This window comes from Maylandia zebra, linkage group LG12 (assembly GCF_041146795.1).
Source record: "Maylandia zebra isolate NMK-2024a linkage group LG12, Mzebra_GT3a, whole genome shotgun sequence".
NCBI classification, from domain to species: Eukaryota; Metazoa; Chordata; class Actinopteri; order Cichliformes; family Cichlidae; genus Maylandia; species Maylandia zebra.
The window spans coordinates 35,342,692-35,357,647 of NC_135178.1; the positions used below are offsets into that span (position 1 = coordinate 35,342,692).

At 39.6% G+C, this 14,956-nt stretch overlaps 1 protein-coding gene across 3 annotated transcripts in view; it reads left to right on the top strand.

Annotated features, from left to right (window-relative positions):
• eeig1a (estrogen-induced osteoclastogenesis regulator 1a) overlaps nt 1-14,675 on the top strand; it is a 37,772-nt gene extending 23,097 nt beyond the window's left edge. For all 3 annotated transcript variants that reach the window (XM_076891187.1, XM_004555693.6, XM_004555692.4), the window contains 10 exons: nt 1,289-1,409; nt 3,456-3,485; nt 5,548-5,664; nt 8,005-8,051; nt 8,865-9,016; nt 9,938-10,042; nt 10,153-10,348; nt 10,433-10,554; nt 10,994-11,063; nt 12,351-14,675. In XM_076891187.1, coding sequence (XP_076747302.1) covers nt 1,347-1,409; nt 3,456-3,485; nt 5,548-5,664; nt 8,005-8,051; nt 8,865-9,016; nt 9,938-10,042; nt 10,153-10,348; nt 10,433-10,554; nt 10,994-11,063; nt 12,351-12,396 — 948 coding nt within the window. In that variant the 5' untranslated portion in view covers nt 1,289-1,346 and the 3' untranslated portion in view covers nt 12,397-14,675. The remainder of the gene's footprint in view (nt 1-1,288; nt 1,410-3,455; nt 3,486-5,547; nt 5,665-8,004; nt 8,052-8,864; nt 9,017-9,937; nt 10,043-10,152; nt 10,349-10,432; nt 10,555-10,993; nt 11,064-12,350) is intronic.
• The last annotated feature ends 281 nt before the right edge of the window (nt 14,676-14,956 follow it).

The following is a 14,956-nucleotide window of genomic DNA, read 5'->3' on the forward strand; positions in this document are numbered from 1 at the left end:
CCTGACCCCAGATAAGCTTGTCCTGAGGTCAAATGTACTTTACCTTCTCTGTCTTGGACTCCACCTGCTAACCAGAACCTTCAGTAAGTGTTAAACTGGTTTTTGTGCTGTTCCACTGAGGAGACTGAGACTCTAGAGAAGAATAACGAGTGCTAGCGTCAGTCTAAGCCCACAGAGTTTGAGTTCACTTTGAGAATCGGCTGATTTGTTTGAATCTTGCAGCTAAAATGTTTGCAGATGCAAGCATCGTCCAAGCTGCCAATGCCACAAATAAAATCTGATTCTGTGGGAAACACTTAAATTGGATAGATTTCCACGAACATTTCCACATGCTTAAAAGATCCTGCTGCAATGTCCAAATACCAGGAAGGCTAATGACATTACCATTAGCTACAATAGTGGTATGCTAAAATGCGCTTGCTTATTTTAACAGCTTATGTTTTATATTTATTAGAAATAAATAAAACATGAGCTCTAAAATAGAAACAAAAAAGATCTTGATGTCACACCGGACTGCAGAAAATCCAATTTTGATGGGAATTTCATCTTACCAACACGTTACACATCAAGTGCTTTATTTGATTACGAACTCCAAAGATCTGGATGCACATTTTCCCATCAGCTGCTGTTGTGGCGTCTCTAGGACACTTCTCAGGAATTTGTTTTCAGGAACAAACAGATCACTGAGCCGGTCTGTTTTTACACCTATTGTTCTGTTCCCACACGTTAACCAGGATGCATGGGTACTTAAAGGTTTTTCACAAGCCAGTCTGGGTTTTCACAGAAGTCTCGTCACCATTGTAAACCACTTCCTTGATGGGTTTCTTGTCAGTCAGACAGGTGGGAAAATCAACATTGTAGGTCGACGATGTGGGGTTTGTGTGAGAGGCCGAGACAATCGTAAACGTTTTTGAAATGAAAAATTGTAATCGGTGTCAGAAGCCCTGGGAGCCGACTCTGCCCTGCAGTTAGTTTTGGAAAAACTGGATCATGACATGCTTTCTCAGCACAGCTCTGATGAATCTGATCCTCAGTGGACACACTGGTCATGAGGCTGTGAGACGGGTATGACAGGACTGGAAAAAATGTGACGTTCTGAAGGCAGAGAATATAGCGATGTTTGTTTTGACCTTAAATTGAGATTGGGAAAATATTCTGCTTTTAATTTAGGTCTGTGTATAAATACAGACTTTATGTTTGTGCAATCTGGCATCGTTTTCAAGTGAGGAGTATGAAGAAATGCAAAGGCACTGCAAAATGTAATGAAGCCTGTTTTTCTGTCTTACAGAGAGGAGGTTCACAATCACTGTGTGCGCTGGAGGAAGAGGTTTACCTTTGTGTCCAAAATGAGCGCCAACCCCCACACTGGAGTTCTGGACCCGTCTGTCTGCAGGGTGTCAGTCAGGAAGGTACGCCTGTCAAAGTGGCCTTGTCAGCTCTGGGGACAAACTTTGGGTTCCTAAGCTGCTCAAAAAGATGAAGGGAACACTCGATCGCAGCAAAACACAAAGTCAGTTAAACTTCAGGGAGATCAGCCTGTCCAGTTAGAAATAATTCAATTCAAAATGTATTTGTATAGCACATTTAAAAACAACAGAGTTGACCAAAGTGCTTCACTGTTGGTTAAAAACAAGAGAAAACAATAGAGAAACGAATACAGATAAATAAGAAGACGGTGAATTAACAATAAAAACATAAAACAGGCCTGATGGTGCTCATACTGAACTCGAATTTAAAGCCAAAGTAAAAAATTGAGTTTTAAGACTCGATTTAAAAGACTGAATAGACTCTGAAGTACGAATCTCCTCTGGCAGATTATTCCAGAGTCTGGGTGCTGCTATTGCGAAGGCCCGATCTCTATGCTTCAATCGAGACCTTGGTTGTGCTAAGAGCATCTGGCGAGATGATCTCAGTGCTCTTTTGGGGTCATACATGTGGAGGAGTTTGTTTAAAAAAAAAACAAAAAAACAAAACAAAAACTAGGCGCCATATTATTTAAAACTTTAAAAGTAAGTAAAAGAATCTTAAAGTCAATACGATATTTTACAGGGAGCCAGTGTAAATTTGCTAAAACTGGAGTGATGTGTTCATACATTTTAACACCTGTTAAAAGACGTGCAGCGGCATTTTGGACGAACTGCAAGCTATGAAGAGATGAGTGTTGAAGACCTAATTAGAGAGAATTGCAGTATTCCAGTCTAGAGGTGATGGAGGCATGGATAAGTGTTTCTAGGTCTCTTGGAGGAAGATAAGGCTTAGCTTTGGCAATTTCACGCAACTGATAAAAACTTGTTTTCACAACTGTAAACTATTATGAATCCATTTCAGCTGGTTTGGTGCAGAGGATGTAGACAACAGGTTTGCTGGAGAAGCAGCAACAGGGCAACTCCTTAAAAGCAACCCCTCTAACCCCTCCTGGCGGATTTAATTATTTATTTATTTATTTAAATTAAAACTACAGCCTGAGATGGTACCTGCACAGAGAGGGCCAGTTGGTGATGTACCAGTGCAAACTGGGTTTTGGCATTAAAAACAGTAATTTTGGTATTTACACTGTACTGATAAAATTGTTTATAAGAATTGTGTAGAGATTTTTTGCAACTGACCATTTTGCATGTGTATATCTGGGAGTTCCAAGTGTAGGGAGGAAAATGTTGAAATCAAGCATGCAAATTTATTTTCTAACATTTGCAACATGCAATTTACTGCTAATTGTGCTGATAATTAACACAGATAAAAACAAAAAAACAGGTTTTATTTTTTGTGCTTGATATTCAAATGAACTGAGTGTGCCTGTGTTTAGAAAAAAGCGCAAATTTTGTTAATCACTAGTAAAAGTAACCACATCTATGAGCTCTGAGGATTGGACTTGCATCCTATTTTCCCTGTTCAGAAAATTTGGCTCATAGTCAGTCTCCTCCAGGATGGTACGTTCATATATGTCATGACATTTATGTCTGAAGTTTTGGTTCCTACCAAAGAGGTTTTGCTGTTCCAATGGAAAACCCTGAACAAAAAAACAAAAAAATTCACTAGGACTGATGAAAATCTCTGTAATTCCTTTTAAAAATTGTTTAAGTAGGCTTTAATATACAAGAGCTTATCATTTTTCTTCTTTCTGCTAAGAAAATGATGGAAAATGATACCAAAAGACATCAGACCATAGTCTTGTAAATAGGGACCTTTTCTGATTTGTGATATATGTTAAGTCTTTTAAACATTAAACCTTAAGTCTTTTCAGTGTAGCTGGTGTAGCCACCGCCACAGAAATGCAGGCTTGATGCTAATTCTCCCATGTGAATGCCACCTCAGCGGCTCACTGAGCTACACCGGAGCCATGTGTGTGCCCTCAGCCTTTAATTTCATCCATCTTTTAGGAGCCCTGTAATCAGAAGGATGCTGTAATATGAAGTTGAATCATTCAGTTCATTACAGTCTTCCTGTTTTCCCTGCAGGAACTCAAAGGAGGAAAGGCGTACACTAAGGTAAGAGCTCCTCACCTCTCACATTCATAAACACATACAGTTACAGATGAGCGGTTTCATGTAAATATTAGCATTCCCTGAAGTGTTTGGCCAGCATTCCATCAGCCGGACATGAAAATGAATCATATTCCCATCACATTTGCCCAGAATCTGCAGAAACATCCTGTTAGCGTCTTCCTATCCTTAACCGTAACTGTAACCGTAAAAGCTCCGAACAAATGAGTAGCGTCTCGTAAATGTAACTCCAAGGTCAAACCCCCTCGTGCACATAAACTTTTGTTGATCCCTGGACGTTGCTGCCCGACAGGAACCGTTTCCTCTGCATTCGCCTCGTTCTTGATTTAGATTTCCTTCAGTTAAATATACCTCGCTTCCCTCCTTAGAAGACGGCTTCCTTAAACACACACCTAAGAAAACAGGACCTACCCCAAAGAATCTGGGAACACTTTTCTTGAGAGGGCTATAAAAATAAAATAAAAATAACATCGTTTCCACCTGGCAAAAAGCTCTGTGGTCTGATTTTGAGATAAAGGTCATGCAGACCCTTTCTTATCAGTGTGATCAGTGGCTGTCTTTAAATCCCTGATTGACATCTACAACCAGTTCATCAGCATTAAAACATTTACTGATAAGAAGTGGAGGAAGAGGTCTTTCATCAAGTGGTTTAGGGTGAAAAAAGCAGGATTATTGAAGGAGTATTAAAAGGGATTAAAGGACCTGCCTTATGGCTTGTAAACAGGGCTGCTGTACATAAGAAAAATAAGATCCTGAGATGGAAATGTTAAATTGTGTGGTTTGATAGCTGGTGGAAGCAAATCATAACCAATAAAGATTATTTTATAAATCAGTTTATAAAGATTTCATGGTTTTAATCTTACTGGCTCAATGTTGTGCTCACGTGAATGTAGTAATGTCGGAAATCTGCGAATATTTGCTCCCGAATTGGTGATTGCAAATTGGATGAGAGGTAGGCTGCTTAAAGAGTTTACCATAAAGCTGTGAATGAAGGTGGTTTGTAGTCTAAGGTGCTTTGAGTGGTCAGTAAGATTAGAAAAACACTATAAATGTCAGTCCATGTCTTGTTCAGCTCATTTCCAGGTCCTTATTTCCATTCTTGCACTCTACTAGAGTAGCTTTGCATGATTTCAAGTTCAAAATAATCCTTATCTCATACCAGATTAAACAGACCTATTAAATCCTCTCACTTTCATGCAACTTTTTTCTGATGAACTGCTTTGCGCACGCAAAAGGAATAATGTGCAGGTGGATGGGGCTTCTGTGCTCTTAAGATGACCATATTAGGGATATCCCCTCTCCATGATATCATAAGGCCAAGAGTAGAAAAACACGTCAGAAACGAAGCTCTTAAGCAGTGTTTGGCTCACGAGGACCTCAAAAATTGGTCATATTTAATGAGAATTAACCACTGAACATTAAATATATAAAAGAAAAACTCATCTGTCGAGTAGCATAAACAGAAAGTGCCACACTTATTTACTAATGTTTATGACCATGCAACAAGTGGATTGCTTTTAACCTAAATGTTTTATGTTTATCTGTTGTAAATCTGCCATCCTAAAAAGGAGTAAGACATCTGAAACAGTTGGGCTTTGAAGTGGTTTGACAGATAATTATAAAGGAAAGAAATGGATGTTTAAAGTCTGCAGAGGACATTTAAAAGAAAGACTGTAGTTTCTACAACAGAGAACCAGTGAAAGTGAAGATTAATCAAACTAAAACTGATAAGATAAACTGATGTTATGAAACTATGTAACATCAGTACAATAAAAAAAAAGGATACTTAAAACAACTTTCAAAATGCAGGTTTCACTCTCAGTCTGGGTTGATGTCTGTAAAGACTGACTTGTGGTTTTTGCACTCTGTCATCTGCTTCACACTTCAAACGCTTGTGACGATAACTGCGTAAAATTACTTGGCTTGCTAAATGATGGGTGTCTCAGAAATCTGCTTTACCTCGAACGTGTGCCAAAAATAAAGACCGGGGAAGGCCTCCATTAGAGCAGCTTGAATTAACTCTGTTCAAACTTCTCTTCACGCCCAGCTGGGCTTCACAGACCTCAACATGGCGGAGTTCGCAGGTTCGGGCTCCACCGTGCGCTGCTGTCTGCTGGAGGGATATGACACGAAGAACACACGGCAGGACAACTCCATACTGAAGGCAAGGAGATGAGCACTGAAATAGGAATAATGGATGTTTATTAAGAAGTGAACAGACTGGACAGACAGAGAATGAGGAGGAAGTTGTCCCCTCTTTTATTTAAAGCTGAGTTGTGATGAGATCTGCCTCCTTCCAGGACCAGTGTCATGTCTTTTTCACCTTCATTGTGTTTGTGTTTTATGATGATAGTGTGGTGCTGAAATACTCAAAAAAACCTGCTGCATTAAAAGGAGACTAGCTGGTACCTGGTTGGACATCCTTAACAGCCTTAATTCAACAGTGTGCTGGAAAAATTCCCCAAAGCTTTTGGTCCATGTTGACATGACAGCATCACACAGCTGCTGCAGATTTGTCAGCTGCACATCCAAGATGTAAATCCTGTGTTATAACACATTATAAAGGTGTTCTATTGAGATCTGAAGGCCATTTGGGTTCAGTGAGCTCACTGGTGTGTTCAAGAAACCAATTTGAGGCGATCATGCAGTGGTCATAAGGGGGATGGACACGATCAGCAAAAATACTCAGGGAGGTTAAAATGATGCTCAGTTGGTACTAAGGGTCCTAAAGTGTACCAAGAAAATAGAATTTATTTCTCAATCTGTGAAATTATTAGGTTTTTATGCGTTTTTTTTTTTTTTCTTCAATAACTGTTTAGTGTCCTTGACAAAAAAATAAATTTAAAAAAACAGGCGTCGTTTTAGGCTTCAAGAAATGTTTCTCTTTTTAATTGAAATTGTTTTTGTATAAACACAATGGAAATGAGCACAGCTTACGATGAAGCTGAGTCACTTCATTGCCTTTGTGGATGATGGAGGCTGGGAAGTTCAGGAACTCTATGGCGCCACCCAGTGACCATGAACACAAACCACTCTGTGAAGCAAAACAGTCACGAGTCTTTTTGTCATCTCGAGTTTCTGGAAGACTTTGTGTTGCGCAGATGTTTGTGACTCACACGTCACAGATGGGATTAATGGGAACTACTCCAGGCTTTTCCAGTTGATGCTCATTACTTCTTAAGAAAACGGTCTTTTCAGTTTAGTCACGTTACATCTCGGCATGAGCGTAAGATGGACATTTTTGGGAGGTTTCAGCCACTGGGTTAGGGTCTGACTTCACTTTGAAACTGAAAGGAAAATGAAAAATGAAGTAAAGATAACAATGTGTTGAACAAGTGAAATAAAATAAAATCTGCCAGCTTTAGGTTACGTTACAACAGTGGAATGAAAAGGTTTACATGTGTACAGTTTGGGTAGCGCCGATAATTATTTTCACACCGCCTTAGTTAACAAGCGCCTGTATCGACAAAACCATTTGAACCATTTTCCTTTGAGTGATGTGTGAATAACTTTATACTGTATAAGTTGTAGGTTTGTGTTCCTGGTTGGGTAAAATATATTCATGCATGTTTTAATTCAGAGGTCTGAGGTGGTAGAGAGAAGGCAAAGTCTTTTTCCCGGTGAAATTACTGTTGTCGTTTCTGAGGTACATATTAACTTAGTCTGAATATGAGTTTTTTCCTTGTATTAATTATTTTTATTAATTTATCTGATCATTTAGGTGGTTCCAGTGAGTTATTAAGTTTGATTTAGATTTAATGATGGATTTAAGTAAGGTAATTGGAAGCAATTAAAACAGGTAATTAAGTTGTGGAAGCATCTTCATTTTAACTGTGGATAAAGGGCTAATCTGGAAGTTTTCATATTTAGGTTGTGAGTAGGTATAACTCAAAGTCTTGTAGTTTCAGCTGAGTAATGCCAGAGAAGCTGGTTTTGTCAGGCATGCTGCTTGTTTGGATGTTCGATATCGTTTCCTTCATGGTTTTGTTTTCTTGAATTTTTCGATGTAGTTATGCATGCATTTAAGACTTGATAGGAGTTTTTTTTATTTTGTTATGTAGTGCTCCAAGTAAGTCCAGTTTTTTATTTATCGATGCAAGAACACTGACTTCGATATCTGTTGTCAGGTCGCTGGTGTCGGTGGATGATGTCGTCTTGCCTCTGTGAGGTTTCGGCATCTCCTGTTGCGTTGTCCATATTATCCATCGTGAACTGGTAGTAATGATTATCAGAAACTTAGATGAAAGATTTAAAGGTATTGAAAAGTGTCATGAAAAGGTTTGTTTACCCTGAGTGGATGTGTGTGGCCATGATGAATCTGATGAATGAATCCATGATGAATCTTGTGACAAAAGTAGATTATTCTTTAGTTAGGGCTTTAAAGTACTTTTTTTTGTTTGTTTGTTTGTTTGTTTGTTTGATTGTCTGAAATCAATTTCCTGTTTGAGATGTCCTTCAAATGACAGAGTTTTAAAAAATGCTCTTTTAATTTTTTCCCCAAAAGGTGATCATTGGGATGACCCTCCTGTCAGGAGATCCGTGCTTTAAAACGTGAGTAATCCTCAGTGTGAGATGTAAGATGTCACAATGAATTCTCAAAAGATGTGCTAAATGATTAAAACTGATAAATAAATATGTGATTAGCTGTGCTCAGGCGTCCTCTAGGTTGCTAGGGAAAAATGTGCTGCAGCAAAAACCTTGCGATTGGTTTGACTGGTGTCAGATTTACGTAGTTGCCTGCAGTTTGCATGGAAGATGATGACTTGTCTGCAAACACTACTTGCTGGGCAGTAGTAGTGACACTGTGAAAAGAGTGGCACAAACTGGAAATGGGAACGCTTGCCTCCAAAATAAAAGCTGCACCTTTGGAAACATTGTGGTTGCCGTGATAAGGCACAACTTTTACTGTGAAGGCGAACATACTCCAGACCACAGATAATAGTTTTTAAAGTGTTTTTTATTGTGGGGGATTTTAGTTACTCTTTGGAAGTCTTGAAGATTTCTGTTTATTTTTTCTTTATGTAATATTTGTGAAAGTAAAAAAACAAACAGACAGACTATACATTTCCAGCTTAACAAACAATATTTTCTACAGTATTGCATAGCAGTAAAACCTTTTGCGCAATCCACTGGTATTTAATATGTTACTGGTATTTAAAGTTCATTTCAACCAGATTCCTTAGTGCTTATAACTTTGTGCCGTTCTGTCCTTTGTTGCCAAAATGACTCAGTTTTTCCTCCCTAAATAAAACAAATCTTATCTGAGCGTGCCAAGCTAAGCAGAACTGCACCTCTGTCCCCATTTAGTCTGTCCCAGGCTGATAAGCTGTGTATCTTTTCTCTTTTCCTTTTTTTACCCTGCAGACCTCAAAGCACAGCAAAGTCCATCTCCATCCCAGGACAGGAGCACACCCTGCAGCTGGACTGCAAGGGGGAGGGCACTGCTGAGCCTGGACCGCCGGGAGGGGTTTCCCTGGGCCGAGGCTCCAAACATCGGCCTTCCATCATCAGCTCAGGTACACGACGTGTGCTACGAAGAAATAGGACTGAAACTGAGCATCTGTAGCAGGCTGAAGCCTAAACCTTGGGCATGTTTTATATGACCTTTCATCATTTTAACAGGTTTAGTATGACAGAAAAATAAGGAAAAGCACAATATGTCTGAGAGGAAGAGACTGGTAATATGTAAATGATCAGTATATTATACTTGGAAGGTGAAAGGTGTACTTTACTGTTTATCTTGAGTTTTAGGGAGATATTTGGAAGGATTTGAATTTGATGAGCAGATTTTCTTTGGATTCTGAATCAATAAAATGGTTTTACACCCCCACAGCTGTTTTCCAGGTGCAGTGAAGTTTAAGTCAGAAGAGATTTGAGTTGAATCCCCGGACAGATTTCTCTTCATCATAACCATCCACGAATGTTAAAGCCAAACAGCTCCTGAACTCGGTGGCATCTGTCAAACTGTCAGACTGAAGGATAAATCCCACTGAAGTAATGTCTAAAACAAATGAGATTAAGAAAAGTATGAAAGATCAGATAATGTGTTCTTGAAATTGGACTCCAATCTTTTAGATCTCGGCCCAACTTTCCTAAATCTCAGCCAGATGTTTTGCTTGGAGCCAGAAATTCCCAGAGTTAATTTTCTTTGTATGGGAAAACTAGCCGACTGCGTTTAGGATTTTAGGTTTGAATTAAACTAAAAAAAAAAGAAACCTGTTTTCGTTTCAGACTTGGAAGGCTGAGTTTGTTAACCTTTTCCATGCAAAGAAAACGTGCAGATCCTCAACCACAAGCCGTAAATATATAGATGGTTAGATTTCTGCTGCGAAAGTGAAAAGACTGCATTATGTCTGCTCTTTACAGACATTTTTACCAATTATTATCACGTATGAGGTGGTAACAGTGGTGCTTTTTTCTTCTTTGTGTACCTTCAGGACTCCTGGAGGAATCTGAGGTGAATCCGTCGGTTCCCGCAGAAGCTTTCCAGTCTGGTCACTCTCGTAACTCCAGCTATGCCAGCCAGCACAGCAAAATCTCAGGTACACAATTTCAGGTCTCACACGGATGTTTCATCCATGACGGGGTGAGCATGATTTTAACACCGCTGCTGTTTAACATCTGACACTGATGTCCTCACGGCCTTCTGCAGGATACAGCACGGAGCACTCCTGTTCCTCCAGCCTGTCGGACCTCACGCATCGCAGAAATACCTCGACAGGAAGCAGCACCTCCGGGGGCTTGTGCTTCACGGTTGACACCCCCCCAGATGGGGACAAGGACGCTGGACGTCCGGAGAGACCCCCTCGACCCCCACGACCAGTTTTACCCCCAAATAGGCCTCCGAGGTACACACAGAGTACGCTTGGTCGTGTGATTGGTAGCCTAGTTCTGTTCAAACTACACAATCTTCATTCTTCACTGTGTTTCAGGAGGAAGCAGGACTCTGTGGAGAGTCACCCCTCCTGGGTGAACGACACTCGCATGGATGCCGACGACATCGTGGAGAAAATCGTCCAAAGCCAGAACTTTGCAGACATCAGCCACACTGAAGGTACAAAAAAGAAAAGATCAAAAACATGCTGCTTAGTACAATAATTTTTCAGAGAATATACAGTTTACTTATTTCCGGAGTGTTTTCAAAAAGTTTACTGGGTGCTGAACGCAGATTCACGCTTTACCGGCAATTTGTAGTCTGTGTAAAGCTGATGTGAATTTGTGGGAAATGATGTCATCACCAGCCGTAGCTGCAGACTGTAACTCTTCAGTAAGGCCTCATTTGTTTACAGTGAATCTCTTCATATGAAGCTCTCACAGTTAATTTGACAGCAGCTCATTGATGCCTAAAAGCAGAAAAAGGCAGCTGCTGCACCATCTTTGGCCCGAGCGCTTCTTCAGTTTTCCGACTCTGTGCTCCGTCACCTTCTCTTCGCTGTGCCTTCTGGTTTCCATCAGCTGGCCTTAACTCAGTTTCTGTGTTTCTGGACTTTCAGACAGCAACCTGCGCCTGTTCGTCAGCAGAGACGGAACCACGGCGCTCAGCGGCATCAGGCTTGGAAATAGGTGAGGAGCTCTGCTGTCTTTGTTTTTGGTTTATTTCTCACTTCCCAGAACTTGAGTTTCAGTATTGGAGTGCAGGAGCTGCATGAAGTCTAGTCGGTTTCCAAAAATACTGGAAAATCACAGCAATGTAATAATTTACATACCGTAAATCTCCCTCTGAGGACCCAACTTTGAAATATGAATTTAAAGCCCTGTCATCCTCTTCCCCTTGTTTCACCATCTCTATGTCACTCTCCCTCTTATGAGAAGCTCAAATAGGCTCCTATGATTTGGTGGCTTCTTCCTTTTTCTAAGAGTTATGGCTGTAATTCACAGCAGTTATGGAGCACTAGAACTCATTCAGTTAAATGTCAGGTAAATCGGTCTGTCCAGTCGAGAAGCATAAACTATTGTGAGTCCTTTTCAGCTGCTGTATGAAAATGATAACTTCCAGTTATAGTACACTGTGCTGTTCTGAGCTCAGGTCCCACTAGAGGATGCTCGACTCCTCATGAAGTCTGATTATGACAGTCTGCTTAGAAACATGCATGAGTCACTCACTGGAGGTCCTTCTGTAGGGCTCTGGCTCCCCCAGCTCCTCGTTGCACAAAGGAGCAGATAGCAGTTCTACTACTGGGTCGATGGCGTTGCCAGCTCTTCTTGTGTAACAGCCCCTCTCCTAGTATCGCCATAATACTTTTGAAACTGTGCTTTGATGGAGCAAACCTTCTCGGGGCTGCAGGTCCTGTCTCAAGCTGTGATGAGGTGATAAGCACACTAACAAAAAGCAAAACTATAGAACAATCAGTGAGGAGGGATGAGGAGAGAGAAATGGATTCACTGTGGTTTATGCTTCCTGACTATGTAGATTGATTTCCCTGAAGTGGTTTTACTGTGATGATCCAGTGTTCCCTCAATTATTTTTAGGAGGGTTTTTTGCTTTTTTCAACAAAACTGATTATTATGAAGATAAAAGTTTTTAATAACTCGCAAGAACAGAATCAGCATTATGGTTGGACCAGAGAGAGAGGAGGTCAAACATGGATCATAGAAACATGAAATCATAAAGTGCACGTATAAGACGAGGGCTAAATTACTGCTAGTGTGAACCAGCACATCCGTTCTCCATTTAGAAGCATATATCATGCATCTGAATGTGAAACATGCACAGTTCAGTCCTATAGTCCACTTTCTTTTTTAATCCGTTTTCATGTCTGTTTTCACTGTTTAATGTGGAGAAACGGTAAACTCTGAAACTGAATTCTGCTTGCTATTGCTAACTCTGATTCTGTGTTTGGATCCCTGCAGGGTGCCTGCTGGTGGCTACGAGCCCGTGGTGATCGAGAGCCATTAAACCGAGCAGCAGGAGAGGCGACACGTGGACCAGCACGTGCATCAGCTTGACTTTTTTTTTTTTTTTTTCCTGGAGCTTCAGCTGGTCTGACGCCGTGAGAGGAAAACCTCATCAGTGTGCACTTTATGTGAAGTTTGTGGCAGCGCTCGTGCTGCGCTCCGTTAAGCGGTTTCTGTGACGTTTAAAAGGCGGCAAAAATGCACAAAAACGTTTCTCCTGAGCTGCTGCTGTGACACAGTAACACCAGGTTTTATAGATTAAAAAATATTTCAAGCATTGAGCTGATTATTAAGCTTTGTAATAAATATACACTAATCCAACGTGTTTTTAGCTTCAGAGCTGCCAAAATTCCTTTAAAATGCACGTTTAAGATGGCAGTAATCGATTGAACACTAACTGGATGCAGTACGTACTGAAAACTTTCATGTACTACATGCATGAAAATACGTACTGCTGCCTTTAAATACCTCTCAGATCGCAGTAAGAAGGGCAGGGAAGGGCGCCTTTGTTAAAAAAGAATTATGGAAAGGTTTCCATCTCCAGAAGTCCTCATCTGAGGCTCAGCAGCCAAGCAGGATAACTCTCTGCGCATAAATGATTAAAAAGTGCCCAATTCTGAAGCATCTGATCTCCCATTGAAGGCACCAAATCAACACTGAATGTGATCCAGATGTTTAAAAAAAACCAACACTGAGCAGAAACTTTTTGTTTTAGTTTGAAGTCGTGTCCTGTTGATCAGGGAAATCACTACAACCACTCTGTGCCTGTAAAGTTTCTCTTAAATGACCCTAAAGCACGATGAAAACTGTTAAGTCCGAGTGCTGGTGAAGAGAGAACTGTTTGTTTGTTTGTTTGTTTGTTTGTTTGAGGGGTTACTCACTTCAGCATGCTTAAGTTTCAAGCTGCACTTTTGCTCACTCACATCGACGATCAGTTAGTTAATTCTCTCCTCAGAAAAACACTAGCTCCATGCAGTAAACTAGCGATGGCTTTTTGCTGCGAAAGCCTCTGTCGCCCCCTGGTGGAGGGACAGGGCTTTGCAGGGTGCTTTGTTTAACAGCAGATCAGCAGAGTTTCTGTGTTGCCAACCAGCGGGCTGGTTTAAGCTTCTTTTAAAGAAAGGTTTCAGCTGCTCTACAAAGTTTTCCACCTCAGGATGGAAAATAGATTTCTATCCTAAAGAAAGAGTCTTAAAATCTTATTTTTCTTTTGTAAAACAATCAAAAAAGCTGATAATGCTGTGAATTACATAAAAGTTGTGCCTTGTATGTTTACTAAACTCATGGCTGAGTTAAAACAGGTCATTTTGCTGAAGAATAAAATATATTTTTCTTTATTAAATGTGTAAAAATATAATGGAAATACATAGATTTCTCATAGATAACCAGCCTGGAGAAATTCAGACAGTGATAAAGGATCTTATCTTTTCAGTGTTGTGCTCTTTTATATACATTTTAACCAGTTTCTTTAAGAGAGCTTTCAGTTACTCAAAAGTAAAATAGATTTTTGTTTATCTGATTAACAGGAATGTGAAAAAACATTTTTTTTTTGTGTGAAGAAGAGCAGGACAGTTAAACCGGCCTTTTTTGTTTGTTTGTTTGTTTGTTTGTTTGTTGTCTTTAAATAATTTGTTCGCCCCTTATTGTATTTTAAAGATTAGAGACTCAACAGTTTTAGATTAAATTACTGATAAGAAATCATTTTTAGTGTTTAGGTTTGGAGTTTGTAAAGGCGTCCTGATGGGCTCTGAGAAGCTGTTTAGAGACGCCGTAGCTGCAGAGGTTTAAGAATTTATAGTAAAATGAAACCGAGAAAAACAACAAATTGCTCTCCATGTTTACTATTTTAAAAGGTAAGATTTTAAGACTCTTTATCAGTGAACTTGTTATCTTTTTTCCTGTTCTGCTTCACATTATGCTCATTATAGATTTTATTATAGTTTATTAATCACACAGTTAGTTATTCTCACATTTGGGGATGAACCACTTTAGTCAGAGTTTAGGGTCACCAGAGCCTCTTGATTTAGTTTAAAGCCTTTATTTATATGGTTTTGGTTCTGTTTGGAGGTTTGTCATAAGCTATGCACACAACTCGCCTCCCTGTGCTTTTGTTTTTTTCTTTTAGCAAATTCTTCTATTATAACGAAACTAGTGTAACCTAAATTTGTAGAGATTGAGTTGGAAATTTATTTCCAAACACACAATAGTTACAATGATTCTTTATTTTTTTTGTATATTTCTTTTAAAAGATGACTTCTAAACAATAAAAAGCTAACCCGAGTTTGTCGTTGTGTTTTTCATTATCTTAATATGATATAATATGATATATATAATATAATAAAACAGAGTCACAAGGATGCTTAACAGAAAGAGCCGTCCGTTTTCTGTTATTAGTATTTTTCACCAAATCTTAGACATTTGTTAAGGTCTACCTCACTGAAACTACATGAACCACAGCTGTAAAGTTACAGCAGTTCATAGCATCGTTACTAGAATGGTTTAAATGTTTTTATACTGACTCTATAATCTGCTGCAAAGTCTCTTCTGTATTGAAAATGCAG